Below are 18,699 nucleotides of genomic sequence, written 5' to 3'. Positions count from 1 at the left end.
AGTGGACCAACCCGAGCATGGGGTAAATAACACGGGAATACCAAATGTTGGTATTACTTGGGCAAATAACAGCGACCAAAATGTGCCCTTGGTTGCCCAGTAATAGATGGTAAAATACCATGAAATCATACCAAAGTCTTGTATGTAGAAGGGCACAACAAAACCAAACCATGTTATTCCAAGGGTTAAATAATATCTCAAAATAAAACCATTTCAATACCAAGTTGAGGTCTTCTGGATTTTTGAACATTGCTTGTATACCAAAACTTGGTATTGCCATGGTTTTAATTTTAGGTATTCCCGCGCCCTTGGAAAATCATTTTTGGTAATCCTGTTGTCTTCTACATACATGATTTTGGTATGATTTCATGGTATTTTACCATCTATTACTGGGCAACCAAGAGCACATTTTGGTCGCTGATATTTGCACAAGTAGGTAATACCAAAATTTGGTATTTTCATACCATTTTTAGTGCAGCAGTTGCAGTGAGTGAAAAAACGGAAATGATCCATATGCAACAGCCAAATCTACTCACCTGATGATTCCATGTTGTTCTTAGTGATATTCTTCACCACACCGAATGCATTTATCATTGATGAACGGCCTGTGTTTGAAGTTGTTGAAGCTTCTGAAAAATAACAAGATTGAAAAATAAGTGTTATTAAAATGAAACTGGATTGAAATTCACCAAAATTCAATAATCTTTCGATTGACTCGTTTTTCAAAGTATTTGGTTAGAAATTTCAACAATTTAAAAAAAAATCGTAATGGGTATATCAAAAAATGTTAAAACCAGCTTTAACATTTTTTTTTCAAAAAAATTTATTATCTTGTCCAAATTGGTAAAAAAAATCCCATAGTTTCAGAGAAAATTGATGATTGATTGATGAAACCTTTCAATACCAAAATAATACCAAAACATGCCATCCTGACTTAGAAAATTTTCCACAATTTCAAGTCATTTCTGTAGGGGGTATATCAAAAATGTTTGAAATCAAGTTTGAAATTTCCGGTTTTCAATGAAAGCATTCGCTTTGAGACATCATTTTAGCGCAAAATTAATTATTTTGTCAAAATTGGTCAAAATTTTCCCATAGTTTCAGAGGAATTTGATAAAACACTTTAATACTAAAATAATACCAAAATGTGCCATCCTGACTTAGAAAATTTTCCACAATTTCAAGTCATTTCTGTAAGGGGTATATCAAAAATGTTTAAAATCAAGTTTGAAATTTCCGGTTTTAAATTAAAGCATTCGCTTTGAGACATCATTTTAGCGCAAAATTAATTATTTTGTCAAAATTGGACAAAATTTTCCCATAGTTTCAGAGGAATTTGATAAAATACAGTAATACCAAAAGAATACCAAAATGTGGTGTTCGACCATTGACAAATTATGCAATTTTGCAATATCAAAACAATACCTTAAATTGGTATGATACCACATTTTGCTCTTGCATGATCCTCCAGACAAATTTTAAAGGGTCCAGGAATACCAAAATTTGGTATTGATACCAGAGAAAGGTATTATTGCGCATTTCCCTTGTTATTTACCCATGCTCGGGAAACGGGATTTCACAGGATGGTGGACCAAAACGGACAGGAAATTCCACTGAACGACGAACCAAAACGTCAGCATTACCACCACGAAGGTGGTCCAAACGGAATCTTGCCCAAGAGGAGAAGTCTACTGGATCACGAATCCATCTCCTTCCCCGGAGGAGATTCTTAACAGGAAGCTTACGACAGGTACAAGGAGGCCGACGTCGTCTGTCAGCCGTACGGGAGGCCCACTGGCCTGCGGCGTACTCGATACTGGTTGTGTTCGATGCCCAACACCGAACCAAATCTTTGGTGACGTTTATCGCGTCCAACAACACGATGACAGGTGACAGATGACAGGTGACAGATGACAGGTGACAGATGACAGGTGACAGGTCCGTCCGACTGTGGAAGTTCGTTGGCACTTCTGCGCAGGCAGCGCAGATCAAAAACAACGTTCCACGAGTCCGTCCGACTCGCGAGACAGTAAATCACCTCCAGCAGTCCGTCCGACTGCGAAGTCTCCGATGGTAGTCCGTAAACGTCAGTAAACGACGGATCATCGATGGTGAAAAAGTTCGCCTACAGTTGTTGGTTCCAGCCACGCCAAACCTAAGTAGAAAGCGCTAAGCGACTGGTCGAGTTCAAAACAAAGATCTACTTAACTTAGGATGGCGGTGGGGCAGCAGCTAAGTCCCGTCCTGTCCTGCGGCGCTGCCCCTAAGGCCAAGTGCTGGAACCTCGAACACTTGGTCTCGAACGCTGTGCTGACCGGGACGGTAGGTCAGCCGAGATGAATGCAGATGACGATGGTACAGGTGCAACTCGAAGAACACTCGTTGCACGCCTACGCTGAGCTGACGAGAAATCCAGCAACACCGAACCTGATAGTTGAAGTGCACTAAGCAACTGGTCAACTAAATAATTGAAGAGAATACTTAACTCAGGTTGATGGTGGGGGGATGTTCTGGGCCGTCCGACCACGAACGCGCCGCCCCTGAGGCTTTAAGCTGGATCCTCCTGTCAGCATTTGACGCGCTGACCGGCTGGCTGGTGTTGATCGCCGATCCGGAACTGCAACGAATTGCAGCAACTTGCCGTTGTTCTTGCTGCACGTCTCAGCGCCCTCGCGACGCCTATGGTCTGCATACTATACCGCAACACGGCACCGATCCTCAGCTGCATCCAAACCGCACTCGTTCGCAACAAATGCGCACACGGAAAGCGCCCCTACGACGCCACCGGCACTTTCTGCTGCTCGCAGAACACAAACTGCAGCTGGGTGTGCGTGTGATTGTGTGTGCACTGCTGGCACACCGATGCTGATCACACACGGACTTCTATGCGACCAGCTTTCTCTGACCGTTTTAACGAACACTGCACTTCTTACGGTCCTCTTCAAACTCTGCTACGGACAGAATATTCTTCTGCGACCGCGCGATGCACCAAGTGCACCGTTCTTCAAACTGGTCGCTCCACAATCGACGGATGGTGCGGATCGCACCTCAAAAACACTTTTTTTTGTGGCTTTCTTCAGCCAAGCATCGCACACAGACCGAAACGTTCCCACACGACGTATCGAACTGCACGGTTGCAGTTTCGCGGAAAACTGGCACTTTTCCTCCTTCGCGAACCGACCGAACGAATGCAGCGACGATCGAACTGCATCTTCTTTCACTGCCAATGTTTACGTTTTGCCGATCTCACTTCTCATTTCTTGCTCACTTTCTCGTCTCACTGCTCTTCGAAAGCAAGGTTCGTCCACACTGGCAAGGTTGACGGGATCGAACAAAAGTCTGTGGAACTAGGGTAGTTTCTCGAATTGTGGCAGGAAAGGAATCGCACTACAAACTTCTGCGCACATTTTCTCCCGGAAAGTGTTCATAAGTGCGGAAACTCGTGTGCCGAACGACAATGGTTGGCAAGTAAATCACAAGACGCCATTTTCTTCTCCACAACATGGCGTTTTCTCCATCACGAATTTTCCACGACACTTTTCTTCTCACGACCAATTGTTTCTTGCAGACTTTTCGAAACACTTTCTGCAGATTCGTTCACCGAAAAGTCACACCTTCTTCGCACTGACTTCGATCTTCGAAAGTTGTAGCGCACTGACAGTTCTACTGACGTTTCAGTTTTTCCGACGGTTTTGTTTTGCTTGTGAATGGAACGGAATAGTTTTACGCTAAGGCAAGCGGAGAGGATGTCGAGCCGCTGTCAGTGCGAGCCACCTTCATAAGCTTGCGGTTGTGAGAGCAGAAAGGAGAACTCGAGAGATAGCGTGAAAAATGAGACAGAAGATTCTCTCCGTTCGACCCAGGTTTTACGGTTTTCGACGGGTTTTGTTCGGTTCGCGGTCAAGTTCACGGGATTTTCGTCGCGTAGTGGCCATATCACGATGGCGGAATAGAACTACTGGACACAATGGAGCTTCTTCGATCAGAAATGGCGGATCTTCTGACGGGATTCCCAGCGGTCAAATTCGGGATGTTTTCACTTTTGCAAACTACGGTTTTGCTTCAGCCAATGTTTATGCTTTCAGCTCACAGGACGATACAAACAGGTTTGGACGGAAATTGGCTGGGAAACTTCACGGTACTGGACAGAACAGAACTGGCGACGCTAGCCATCTTCTGGACGGGACTTTCTTCGCGGAACTCCATCAACGCGCAACTCTACTGCCCTTCACCAAAACGATCCCGACACATCCGGTGCTCGAAGGACCAAAAAATGTTGACGCACATTCCAAGCGTTGGATGTGGTCCTGTGTCTGAGACGTTCGGTGAGTCAAAAAATACGCGTAGAGTTTAGGGACGACTTTATTCCGCTTTGCGTTCAAAAAGACAATGTTTGTGGACGGGTAAACTTTACTTATCTTGTTTCTGCTGTGTCTGTCCCGGTCGACCGTCTGGTCAGAAGTCATTGGTCTAGATTCTTGGAGTTCTGAGCAAGCTATGCTCCTAGACCGGGAAGACTCTACAAAACATTATGCCACATGTACTAAAACAACTACAAACATACAACAGAAAAGTACATGAATCTCTACTACAGTGTCGTCCAAATGTTTTCTACAAAATCGTCAATTTGTGCGTTAAGGCTAGTACGCTGATCGGAAGGAAAGGGGTCAAGAGATATTCAGTCGTCAGCTCTAGCCGCGAGCGGTCGTCTCTTGAGCTAGTTCGCATTTCGCGCGCTTTTTCTGACGGTGATTTGTTTACCTTCGCCGACGGCCATGGCGGCGGCCGCGAAGGCGGAAAGTGAGTGGACGGAACAAAGGACAAAGGAGGGGAAGTTGTTTTACTGGAACAGCGTTACCAAGGAGAGTGTGTCTGAGAAACCGGACGGGTTTCAGGCGGAGAAGCAGCCGGCAACGGACAAGAAGGTGGAGAAGTCTTCGGAATCGAGTCAACCAACCCCGCGCGTTCGCAAGTACCATGACCATCCATGAGGACTGTGGTTCGTTTTCTTCCGGCCGAAGTCCAAGCCCCTGAACGTGATGCGGATTGCGGCGGACTTGGAAAAGCACTACTCGGGCGTGACAGAAGTGACGAAGCTCCACCGGAACAAGCTACGAGTTGCTCTCAACAACGCGAAGGAGGCAAACGGAATTGTTTGTGACCCGAAATTCTGCGTCGAATACCGAGTTTGGATCCCAGCGCGTTCGGTGGAGATCGACGGCGTGGTCAGTGAAGATCATCTTACGGTGCAACAAGTTTTGAAGGGAGTTGGCCTCTTCAAAAGAAAGAACCTTCCGACGGTCCAGGTCATTGAGGTGAGGCAGATGGGCAATTCTGATGGCGAGGGGGAGAACAAGAAGTTCGTTCCAACGAACTCGTACCGAGTAACTTTTGCTGGCACAGCACTGCCCGACTATCTGGAAATCGGCAACGTGCTCCGCCTGCCAGTTCGCTTGTATTTCCCGAAAGTTATGAGCTGCAGCAACTGCCAAAAGCTGGGGCACACCAAGGCTTTTTGCAACAACAAAACGATTTGCGGTAAGTGCGGAGAAAATCACCAGACTGACCAGTGCAAAGCAGTACCAACTAAGTGCTTGATTTGTGGAGGAGCAGTGCACGAAACTCGGTGCTGTCCGAAGTACCAGGAGAGGTCGGACAAATTGAAGCAGGAGATAAGTAAGCGATCCAAGCGGTCTTTTGCAGAGATCGTGAAGACCAGCAAAGTCGAGAACCACTACGCCGTCCTTGCGGAAGAAGACCCACAATCGGAGGAGGAAGCCACCGAAGAAGAACTCGTCTATTCTACACCAGGAGGAGGCCCAAAGCGAAAAAAGAAAATCAAGAAGAAATCCAGCAAAACACAGAGTGCGAAAACCGGAAATCCACCAACAGAAACTCGTCTGCCACAACCGGGAGCGGCAGCATTCAACCGTATGTTTCCTCCAGTCTCAACCACCAAGCCGGGGCCTGCTGTTTCGAGGCAGAATGGGCAGCCTGAAGACCACCGAATACCGTTTTCCAAAATTTTGGAAATGGTTCTGACGGTTTTGAGTGAACCAACCAGATTGCTTCTCGAGCCGTTGATACCTTTATTCAAGGAAGTCGCCAAGAACCTCGCAGTGAACTCGCCGTTGTCCACAGTTATTTTGTTTGATGTTTAATTATTTTTAGATTAAACTTCAAAATGTAGATTCCCGGTCCTAACTTGGTCTCAGCACCTAAAAGGACCTAATAAAAATAAGTTCGTGAAAAAAGGGGGTCAAGAAACAGCTTTACGAACAGCAGAACAAAGTAGAGGGAACGATTTCTTGGGGCTTTTCTTCACCCTCTCTGGCTTGCTTACTCTGCCGCTGTTGCCCATTTGAAATTTTTCTTGACCGATTCCTTCCGAAGTGCGTATACCGCTTTAACACAAAGAAAAAAACTCACCTTTCGCACTCACCGCCGAACTGGCCGCACTGCACAGTGGTCCAGATCGCAAAATTAAGTGGAAAATGGATTTTCCGAAAAATGGATAAGTTTTGGAGCTTTGGTGTCTTGAGAAGAGTTGTTGCATATGAAAAGGGGCAACTTTTGGTTTGGTTGAAAATTAAGGTGGTTCACGATTAGGGTGATTTTGGAAATATAACTTTACAGGAATATTTTTGGGAATTTTTTCGTCTTCTAGAAAGTTGACGGGCTTGCCAATCCAAGCAACTTTGTCGAAGACACCAAAATTTTATCTCGTAATCTACGCCTTCTACGATCAAATTTATAGAAAGCATCTGAGCAAACCTTCAAAAATCAGTTTTTTTCAACGTGGCAATTCAGGGTTAAGTTTTAGAGAAAAGTGTTATTCGGGGCACTTTTAGAGTTCTAAAAAACGAACATTTTTATTATCTTACAAGTAAATTTGGACTTAAGGGTCAAATGTTACAGCGATTTTAATGTAAAGAGATGCAAATTTAAAACTTAAATATCTCGAAAAGGCGCAAGCCAAATTTTAACTTAAAACTTAAATATCTCGAAAAGGCGCAAGCCAAATTTTAAGCACTAGGTTGCATTTGAAAGAAGAGATCCAGCACTACAAACGCTGAAAAAAATCTCAGGGGTGTTTTTCTTTAAACTTGAGATATCTTCATTTGAAAAAGTCTAATTTTCAAGGGAAAACCTTATGGGACCACCCTAACGAATTTCGAAAATTGTCCAAATATATGTTTTTCCATGTAATTTTGCCCGCTGAATCTGAATCTGCCCTCAGAATTGATCCAAAGTGTCGAAAAATCGATTTTTGGTCATATTTTGGGTTCAAATGATAATTTTTCATGGAAACCCAAAATATGACCAAAAATCGATTTTTCGACACTTTGGGTCAATTCTGAGGGCAGATTCAGATTCAGCGGGCAAAATTACATGGAAAAACATATATTTGGACTATTTTCGATGTTCGTTAGGGTGGTCCCATAAGGTTTTCCCTTGAAAATTAGACTTTGTCAAATAAAGATATCTCAAGTTTAAAGAAAAACACCCCTGAGATTTTCTCAGCGTTTATAGTGCTGGATTTTCTCTTCCAAATGCAACGTAGTGCTTAAAATTTGGCTTGCGCCTTTTCGAGATATTTAAGTTTTAAATTTGCATCTTTTTTACCTTAAAATCGCTGTAACATTTGACCCTTAAGTCCAAATTGACTTGTCAGATAGTAAAAATGTTAATTTTTTAGAGCTCTAAAAGTGCCCCGAATAACACTTTTCTCTAAAACTTAACCCTGAATTGCCACGTTAAAAAAACTGATTTTTGAAGTTTTGCTCAGATGCTTTCTATAAATTTGGTCGTAGAAGGCGTAGATTACGAGATAAAATTTTGGTGTCTTCAACAAAGTTGCTTGGATTGGCAAGCCCGTCAACTTTCTAGAAGACGAAAAAAATCCCAAAAATATTCCTGTAAAGTTAGATTTCCAAAATCACCCTAATCGTGAACCACCCTAATTTTCAACCAAACCAAAAGTTGCCCCTTTTCATATGCAACAACTCTTCTCAAGACACCAAAGCTCCAAAACTTATCCATTTTTAATTTTGCGATCTGGACCACTGTGCACTGGCTGCCGCCCGCAGCGGGATGCGCGGGAAACTTGTTTGTGCGCGCTTGTTGTTGTTGTTGTGCTGCCTGCTGCCAGCCACACAAACAACGGGGGTTGTCTCCGACCTGGCCTGGCCGAAAACTGGTCCGCCGACCGCAGTCGACTCTCCGGGGCCGATTCCACCGGCCAACGACCGTCTCTCGTCTCAGCTGCCTCAGCAGCCGCTGCTGCTCACTCCTCCTGCTGCTGCTGCTCTGATTCGGCCATGTTTAAAAAAAGGTGGATTTTGTGCCTATTCGAGAGTGGCGAATTAAGCGATCCAACTCGAACGGGCTTTTACCACCCAGTCCATTAAGACAGATAAATGTCGGATGGACAATAAAATAAAAATAACAAATAACTCGTTTCTTCTCCGCCGCTGCACCGCCGCCGTGTCCACGACGACCAGATTGTGGCTCCTCTGACCACCGGAACGGGCTTGTCCGCTCGCACACGCCTTGGAATCGCCGTGAAAAACGCGCCAAACACAACTCGATAGAGCACGAAAAAACACGACTACCGAACTGAAATGTTAGTGAATGGCATTCTTTAGGTCTTAAATAAGCTGTTAACATCAAAACAATCGATATTTTATATAAAAATTTGCTTGAATTTAAGGAAATCAAAACCACACATTTTTGCTTTGCCTTCCCGGTGCTTCGGACGCCTATGAAATCAAGCAAAACAATGTAAAGGGGCCAATGTAGGTTTGTAAACAAAGAGTCTATCCTGCTCACTTCTAATGTAAACATCCACTGACGTGAGCAGAATAGACTCTTTGTTTACAAACTCGCATTGGCCCCTTTCCATTGTTTTGCTTGACATATTTCATGGAAAAGTTTCACATTTTTTGTAAACTTATAAATTTATTTTTTGCAATTCCGTCGTGAAACTACTTACTTTTCCTGTCATTCTTGAACGACGAAATAGCCTACTTTTCTGTACCAAAAATAACAGAATCGAATAGCAACACTTTTTAAAATAAATGCTGAAAAGTTCTACTTTTCAGCACTGAAATGGGTGCTGAAAAGTTGAACTTTTCAGCACTTGTTTTGAAAAGTAACACTTTTCAACATTTTTTTGGTTTAAACGAATTATTGACAAAATACGTGAACATTTGACTAAAAATTACACCCAGTTGGTGTTTATCGGAATTGCAAAAAATGTTGTATGGAACTCGTTGCAAAACTTGATTTTTTCAGCACTCTTCGTATTTATCCAACTCGGTGAACCTCGTTGGATAAATGTACGACTCGTGCTGAAAAAATCCTCTTTTTGCAACTTGTTGCATAAACTACTATTATTTTATTATTTTGACATTAACTACAGCCTTCAAACAAACTTTAAATGAAAGTTGATGTTAGAATTCATCAAATAACACAGTTTTGGCATTCATATTGCGAACTTATATCCAAATAATTGATTAAACAAGATGAGGTGTCCAGGTTTCGAAGCATCCGGGAATTCTAATCATGACGTTACAGAGCATTTTAGACTGATGATCAATTTTCACTAGAACTGATTGACAGCTTCACCTTAAGTATTTTCTATTGTTTTAATTGTCTTTATCTGTTGCAGGTCTTGCGTTTGATGAATGGGACATTAATTACTATACGCGGCTTTTTCAAAGTTTATTGAAACGCAATCCAACAAACGTTGAGTTATTTGACTGTGCTCAATGCAACAGTGAACACTCACGGCATTGGTTCTTTAGAGGAAAAATTTTTCTCGATGGCGTAGAAGAAAAGCAATCATTGATAGAGCAAATTATTGATACGCAAAAATCTTCAAATCCGAACAACACTGTCAAGTTCAGTGACAACAGCAGCGCTATCAAAGGATTTACTCATAAAACATTGCATGCTAGCAGCTTCACCGAATGTGGAAAGCTGGAAACAAAAACGGTTAAATCTGATTTGATCTTTACGGCGGAAACTCACAATATGCCAACAGCATTGTCTCCTTTCAGTGGAGCAACCACCGGTACAGGCGGTAGGATTCGAGACGTTCAAAGCATCGGCAGAGGCGGATTACCCATTGCAGGAACTGTGGGGTATTGCGTGGGAATGCTTAATATTCCGGGCTATAGCCTTCCTTACGAGACAAAACTGAATTATCCTGCTTCATTTTCTACACCGCTTACGATATTGATTGAGGCCAGCAATGGTACCTCCGACTACGGAAATAAGTTTGGAGAGCCTGTTGTTACCGGATTCACTATTTCTTTCGGCATTGTTACAGAACAGGGCTCGCGAATCGAATATGTAAAGCCAGTACTTTTTAGTGGCGGCTTGGGAATAGCAAATGCAGAACAAATGGATAAAATTAATCCAGAAAAAGGTAAATTTTATATCTACTCAAAAACAGTTGCATATTAGGGTGACAAGAAAAATGTAAAATTTTGGAATAACCGAGGAGATACCCCCTGGCTCGACTTGTTTAGGCACTAATAAGTAACTGTGCCAATTTTGAGCCAAATCGGTTAAGGTTAACCCTCTCCCGCCCATGGTTACTCCAGAGCACCAAAACTTTGAACTCAAATATCTCGGAACTGACAAAACTTTTCATTATGCTTTAAGTTGCAGGTGTTCATGTAGAATGTATACTAACATCTCCCCAAATTTTATCAAATTTGGTCAAGCACAAGCAAAGTTACAGTACGAAATGTAAACAAAAATGGGCAAAATTTAGGGAAATAAATAAGACCTGTTTTCAAAAGCCCGTAGAAATTACCAAACACAAAATTTTATGAAACAAAAAATGTTTTGCTATCATTTGAACCTTGGACAAGAACCCCTGTGAATAACATTGTGAGTTTGGACCAATTTTGAGTGTTTTTCAACCTTTTTCATGTGGTGCACCAGAGCACCACCTAGGCATATGAACTAAATAATTAGGAGCACTTTTTTTCTAAATTACAGAAAAAGCTTATTTTTACCAAAACAAAAGTTTATAAACGTTTTGACTATTCATAAACAAGACAAAACATTGTTATTAGACCGATGGTTTTATTATTTTCCTTATTTTTCATGAAAATGGTTGTTTGTGAGTTTTGAATGAGCCAATCAAAGAAATCTGAAAATGCAGAGATTTTAGAATTTGTAATTCATACTTCAGAAATATGGTCTTACAAACAAGAATAAGTAGTTTTTAACACAATTCGAAGCATTTTCAAACAACTGAACCAATAGCTTTCAAGAAAACGAGATTTTGTGATTTTAAAAAAAGTTGCTCATCTTCCTGATGGTGCTCTGGTGCACCACTTCAAATTAAACTTTTTTGCACCAATTCGATGTTTATGGGTTAAAGTAAAGTATTTCCTGCAATTTTGTACCAAAATTTAGCTATTTACTATTTTTACGATAAGCAAACAGCTCTGGGCGTTAGAGGGTTAAAATATATGGGGAGAACATCGTTTCAGAATTTTGGCAGTAGGTGGCGCAGGTCTCGCACAAAATTGTCCAAGTGAAAGATTCTTGTAGGAAATTTAATTCCCTACAACTTCGTCAAACAGTGCAAGAAGATTCGAGTTGATCCTGATGAATATATGAAGTATATAAAAATACTTATTACTAGAAAAATCACCAAAAATCTGGATCAACGTTTTGCACCCTTCGACAAAAATCTCAAACTTAGACAATTTTGGGCGAGACCCGCGCCACCTGGCAGCAAAATACTGAAACTATGCTTTTCACCCAGTCACGGCGTTCTCACAGGATTATTACAGAAATCTTACAGAGCGAAAATATACTTACTAGAACGCTGCCATCATCCTGCCAAATTTTCTCAAGAATTCTTTGAGAATTCTAGCCCAAATGAGCAATTCTCTACCAAAACCGGAAATGGATTTTTTTGTATTTTTTGATTTGGCTCAAACTTTGTGGGGGCCTTCCCTGGTGTGTGTGTGGTCCAATCCAATACCCGCTGGCCGGCAGCGAAATTATGGGAAAGTATAGTTTGTATCAGACTTGGGTTATGCTGATACAGCTTATCTCAGTCCCGGGTATTAGGTGGTGATAGCCCTCGCGCTGCTTCCAACGACCCATTTCAGAATGACAGAGCTCCTTGCGGTCCAATTCCGAGGTCGTTGGGCATTGTCCGGCCCCGCCTAAACATAGAGCAAAAACCAGACGGGTTCTCGATCTATCTTTAAACTTCCAATCCCATCAGGCAAACAGGGATCAGCGCGTATTTAATTATTGTTGAAAAGAAGGCAAAATTTTAAAATATCAGTTCGGATAGATCTCACCAAGTTTCTGGATCGACTGGTTGTCCAATTTCTAGGCAGCTTTCAAGCACCCGGACGTTGTTTCCTGTTTTGTTCGCAAGCGGCCAGAATTCCAGCTGCGAGCAGCTTGATCACATCCTGGAGTACAGATTCTCTGGCAATTCTTGGTCAGCTGCAGATGAAATACTGCGGCTTCAGCGCAATATCCACCATTTCCGACCGACTTCACCCGATCTTAGAACATAGTGTAGTTTCACTGATCTTCCAAGTACTTCCTCTTCATCTGTAACACCTCCTCCAGTAGTAGATAAAACTGCTTGAGCGCTGCTTCCAAAAACATTCCATTGCACGCTACTTTTATTTTCTTTCGCACTATTTGATTTTGTTATTTTAGGCGTCCAAAAAACAGGTTGAATACCACCCTTAGAGCTAGCTAGCTCACATCTCACTAATACAGCTGCAAGACCGAAGCCACCGCGACGATTTGCTTGAACTGTCAAACCCGTCAAACCAGGCGTCGTAAAAATTAAAATCGCGAAAACTGGTCAAATTCATAAAACTAAAGGAAAACTTCACTTTCCACAAGTAAATCTACACATTTTACAATCTTTTCACTACTTTCCAAGGTCATTACTATAAAACAAACGTTAAAATAATCGAAATTCCGCGGACCGCACAGCTCCAGCTTCTACTCTCGATGGCAGGGCTGCCAACTCCTCCCCTCAAACTTTGTGGGGGCCTTCCCTATGACCAAATAAGCTATTTTGTGTGATTGGTTCATCCATACAAGTCTCCATACAATTTTGGCTGCTGTCCATACAAAAATGGTATGTAAATATTCAAACAGCTGTAACTTTTGAGTGAATGTTCTGATCAATTTGGTGTCTTCGGCAAAGTTGTAGGTATTGTTGAGGACTTTTAAGAAAAAAAATAGGTACACGGAAAAAAAATTGCAGATTTTTTAATCAACTTTTTCACTAAAACTCAATTTCCCAAAATACGTATTTTTTGATTTTCGAGATTTTTTGATATGTTTAGGGGACAAAAATCCGCAACTTTTGAGCCATAGAGAAACATAGTCAAAAAATCTGCCGCCAAGTTAAGAATTTAAAAAAAAATTGTGATTTTTGGAAAAAAAATCGATGTTTAATGCAAAAACAAGTTTGACATTATTTTTTAATGCAAAATTTAATTTGCAATCGAAAAGATATAGCCACCGAAAGTTTGATTTTAGCGAAAAATTTGTAGTTTTTCAATTTTTAAAAATAGTGACCATGAGTGACCATTTCTAAAAATATTTTTTTTGAAAAGTTCACAAAATTTGCCATAAAATTGTTTAAGAGACATTGAAGATTGGACCTCGGATTGCTGAGATAGAACCGCTTTAAGAAAAAGAAGCACGAAAATTGAAGTTTTCTTAATCTCACCAAAATAACCCAAAAAAAAAAGCAAAGCAATCCACTTTAACGACCCCCGGGTCTTTTGTGGGCTCTGTTGCAAGTTTCTACTCATTTCTAGGCGTCCGAAGGTTATGTGTGGTGAGTCACTCAAAACCTCTTTTTACGCTAATGGACCGACGTTTTACTTCCCCATCCGATAGAAGGCGTGATCAGGCAAATCTCGTCTCGAAAAATGCCACCGGGTCCGTCTGGGATTGAACCCAGGCCATACTGGGATGAGAGGCTACCACGCTAACCACTGCGCCACCGGACCCGACCATAATAACCCACCATTTTGTAATGACGATATCTCAGCAACTAATGGTCCGATTTTCAATGTTAACACATGAAAAATTCGTGAAATTTTCCGATCTTTTCGAAAAAAATATTTCGAAAAGGAGAATGGGCAAATTTGTATGGGAGCTGGTCCAAGGATGTACACGAACGGGACCAACTTTTTTCGAAAGATCTCGCCGAGACATGAAAAAAAAGTCTTCCGGACCAACTCTCTAAACCCCGGGGTTCAAAAGTTACATGTTGTTGAAGTTTGAGCATTTTGGGTAAAAATGTACAAACAATCGTATTTTTGCTAATTCTAAAATCATTTATAAAATCTCCATTTTATTATGGGATTTGCTCATCTTGACTTCATTCGACGCGTATCAGCAAAAACTATGAGTTCTAATATGTCTTAGCATGATTGAAACATGATTTCTCTTGTTTTTATACGTTTGAACCGTTTGTACAAGAGGCATCCCATAGAAAAAGTCGAAACTTCAAGGTATTAAAACCGGATCCAACCCAGACTGCTTCAGTGAGTATGGAAGGCTTCAGTGCAATGTTGTAACAACTTTTTGGGATGGTCTGAGTCATCCAAGAACTCCTTGGAGTTAAGACCGGCGAGTCTACCGCCGTAACAAGCAAGATGTCGGCGGTTTTTGACCACTGATCATACCCGCATGGCTTCAGTGAGTATGGTAGACTACTATGCTGATGTGTTGGAGTGTCCTGGGTTCTCCTAGGACTCCCTGGAGTTAAGATCTGTGGGTCTACTACCGTAACAAGCAAAATGTCAACCGGTTTTGACAACGGAACATACCCGCATAGCTTTAGTGAGTGCTTTAGTGAGTGTGGTAGACTACCCAGGATGACCCAGGACATCCTAACACATTAGCAAAGTAGTCTACCACACTCACTGAAGCTATGCGGGTATGATTAGTGGTCATAAACCGCCGACATCTTGCTTGTTACGGCGGTAGACTCACCGATCTTAACTCCAAGGAGTTCTCGGATGACTCAGACCATCCTAATAAGATGTTACAACATTGGACTGAAGCCTTCCATACTCACTGAAGCAGTCTGGGTCGGATCCGGTTTCAAAACTTTGAAGTTTCGACTTGTTTCTATGGGATGCCTCTTGCACAAACGGTTCAAACGGATAAAAACAAGAGAAATCATGTTTCAATCATGCTAAGACATATCAGAATTTATAGTTTTTGCTGATACGCGTCGAATGAAGTCAAGAAAATCGAAATCCATAATGAAACAGAGATTTATAAATGATTTTAGAAATAGCAAAAGTCCGATTTTTTGTATATTTTTACTCAAAATGCTCAAACTTCAACAGCATGTAACTTTTGAACCCCGGGGTTTAGAGAGTTGGTCCAGAAGACTTTTTTTCATGTCTCGGCGAGATCTTTCGAAAAAAGTTGGTCCCGTTCGTGTACATCCTTGGACCAAATTCGCCCATTCTCCTTTTTAAATCAAGACTAGCATTTTAAATCGGCGTAATATTCAATGTTAAATCTTCATTTAATTTCAATTCCTCCGTTGAATTTGGTTTCTGGTGTAAGATTCAAACATTATTAAACTTGTTGGAAAGATTTACTTTTGAAATTTCGTTCATGGTCAACCAATTCAAGTTTTCATATAGTGCAAATACTCAATCTGATCAAATGAAATGAAAAAGTATATCATTCTAAACAATTTTCTATAAAAGCGTTTGAAATTTACATCGTATTCTAGATTCAAAGGGTCTAAAAAAATTTCTCACTTTGGTAAATTTACGTTGATTTCATCGGAAATTTACAGGTTTCTGATTTTTTTTGCCCTGCACAGAAAAAAATATTCCTGTAAATTTACATTATTTATCATGTACCAAAAGGTATCATGATAAATGATGTGTGGTACGATTACGTTGCATGACACTTAAATTTACAATGAAATCAATTTAAAAAGCATCATTAATGACGTGCACTTTTGGTACATCATAAATGATGTAAATTTACCGGATTTTTTTTCTGTGTAGAATACTGCCAGAATACCACCGGGTCCGGTGGTTTAGTGGTTAGCGTGGTAGCCTCTGAATCCCAGTATGGCCTGGGTTCAATCCCAGACGGACCCGGTGGCATTTTTCGAGACGAGATTTGCCTGACTACGCCTTCTATCGGATGGGGAAGTAAAACGTCGGTCCATTTGCGTAAAAGAGGTTTTGAGTGACTCACCACACATAGCCTTCGGACGCCTAGAAATGAGCAGAAACTTGCAACAGAGACCACAAAAGACCCAGGGGTCGTTAAAGTGGATTACTTTGCTTTATTTTTACTGCCAGAATAATGCTGGCAGGTGTTTCTGTTAGAATCCTGCTAGAATTTTGTTAGAATGTTATGACCAAAATGTTTTCCCCAGGTTAAAGTTGAAAAAAAGTGATTTATTTAATTTATTCCGCGATTCTACATTTCACCTAACACACTATTTTTGAGGATTACACATCCATACTACACAGAAAAAAATATTCCTGTAAATTTACATTATTTATCATGTACCAAAAGGTATCATGGTAAATGATATATATTTACATTAGGTTCATTGGAAATTTATATTAGATTCATTGGAAATTTACATTAGATTCATTGGAAATTTACATTGGTTTTGAAAATTTACATTAGTTTTGGAATTTTCATTAGTTTTGGAATTTACATTAGTTCAAATCAACTAATTCTGATTGGCCAATGGGAATGAGAAGTTCGACTTGGATTGCAGTAGGAAAAGGGTGTGGCCTATGTTATATTTTAAAATGATTGAAAAGGGCAGCAAAAGGAAAATCTGATTTTTAAAAGTTGTTCCACAGGTAGGGGACGCTTTCTCGTCGACGGCCAAGTGGAATAACGCTGGACTGGATTCGAACAGACGACGTGTAGGATGTTCGGTGTTACTGCTGCTACTCGCTGCCGACTGAGCCATCTTCGCATTTTATAAACGAGCGGCAAAAGCTTGTTCAGGTCAAGGCTCAGGCCAGCGAAGTATGAGAGCGATAGAAAGAGAACCAAATATAACTATTTTTAGTTCGGGTAGTTTTGAAGTCAACGTTTGGCAGAAATACATTGGATATATATAATTTACATTAAATAGGAATTTACAGGAAGCCGAACACGGGTAGAAATTCATCAGATTTGAGTTTCCATGCTCAACGTTTCCATTAGATTCATGATTTACATTAGATTTAGATTTACATTAAAGTAATTTCCACGACATTTTATTCTTTACATCATATTTCAACATTACATTGAGTGAGTTTACATAAGAAACAGTAATTACGTGCTGTGTAAATTTACATATTTTTCTGTGTACACTTTCCACCATTTGCGTCCGCTCCGATCCGTCCAAGCGATTGTTCCTGGGCCATTGTTGCATCATCGATTTTGACGATTTCCGAGGTTTCGCCAGAAAATCCAATTACTGCTGAAATAAAAGAAAAATTTATAGTTTATGTTGGGCCATTTTCTTGAACAATAAACTTACCGAGGTGGCAAAGAAAAAACGTCATTCTCCTTCGACAAAAGAAAATGAAAGAACATAACCGAACAATTTGACACCGAGCAATACACAGAAATATTAATAATTTCAAGAAAAATTAGAATCCTGCGCTTCAATTAATCGCCGCAGCAAGATACCGTCGCAATCGAAAAACCTATAGAGAAGGCAAGAGAGTAGGCTTAGACAAAAAAAACATGTTGTCAATCTGAAAAAAATCGTAGGGAATGTTGGTGCTGGCGGTCGATTGCTTGTTGATTTTAGCGGACTGATGTTTGGTGACGGAATCTGCGGTTCTGCGAACTTCGCGGCCGGCTTAGTGGCATCCGTACCGGTGCCGGAATCTGCGACCTTCGCGATAAGCTGTACCGTACCGTCGAATGGAGGGACTGCGGGCGTTGTTGGCTTTGTCGGGCAGGCTCCCTCCTCGTTGGAGAACCTGCTGCCGTGAGGTTAAACCGCCTGACGACGGGGAAAATGGACCCAACCATTTACGGAAACATGGTTCCACGTCAACTACAAAAGCCAACCAAAGAACGGGCCACCGGAAGATCCAGATGTTGAATTTTCATCAACTTATTTTTACGAAAACGAAAAACGAAAAAAAATCCGTAAGAATGGAACTTCAACTCGGGTTTTAAGATCTCCGGTGGCCACATCTAGAACCGTATTGAGGAAACAGTATAAACTGGTCATGCGCATGACGCATGCAACGTATAGAACTTCTTAAATTTGAATATAGTGTTTCTAGCAAGTCTAGTGCAATTTCGTCTGCTGGACAAGTTTCCCATGTTCCCCGGTGGCCCCATCCGGTTTCTCAAGTGTAACAAAGTCTTTGACCAAACCGCCCCCAACCCCTGTTACTGTGTTACATTATAAAAGAACGCCAGCGGTTGGCCGGTCTTCTGGGCTAGATGCAACGGTTCTATGGCCTTCGCGGCGGGCTTGGTGTTTTTTAGCTTCGCCCCTGGCTAGATGAACGCACTACGTTCCTGGCTTCTTCGGGCAGATATCGTCGGAGTTGAATTGGCAGCCCTAGCATCGGGTGGTCCGGGTGTGGGCTCGAATGGCGGATGCAAGTGCCGCCGATTCAACAACGAGGGACAATTCAGCCCGACAAAGCC

The 18,699-nt window shown here is 41.4% G+C and overlaps 1 protein-coding gene across 2 annotated transcripts in view; it reads left to right on the top strand.

Annotated features, from left to right (window-relative positions):
* Positions 1 to 18,699, top strand: part of LOC119766963 (phosphoribosylformylglycinamidine synthase) — a 138,807-nt gene that overhangs the window by 82,050 nt on the left and 38,058 nt on the right. For both annotated transcript variants that reach the window (XM_038253703.1, XM_038253702.1), the window contains exon 3: positions 9,674 to 10,435. In XM_038253703.1, the coding sequence (XP_038109631.1) occupies positions 9,674 to 10,435 (762 nt within the window). The remainder of the gene's footprint in view (positions 1 to 9,673; positions 10,436 to 18,699) is intronic.

Source organism: Culex quinquefasciatus, chromosome 2, assembly GCF_015732765.1.
Source record: "Culex quinquefasciatus strain JHB chromosome 2, VPISU_Cqui_1.0_pri_paternal, whole genome shotgun sequence".
Lineage (NCBI taxonomy): Eukaryota > Metazoa > Arthropoda > Insecta > Diptera > Culicidae > Culex > Culex quinquefasciatus.
The sequence above is the reverse complement of the archived record's forward strand: the minus strand, read 5'-3'. Positions and strand labels throughout refer to the sequence as shown.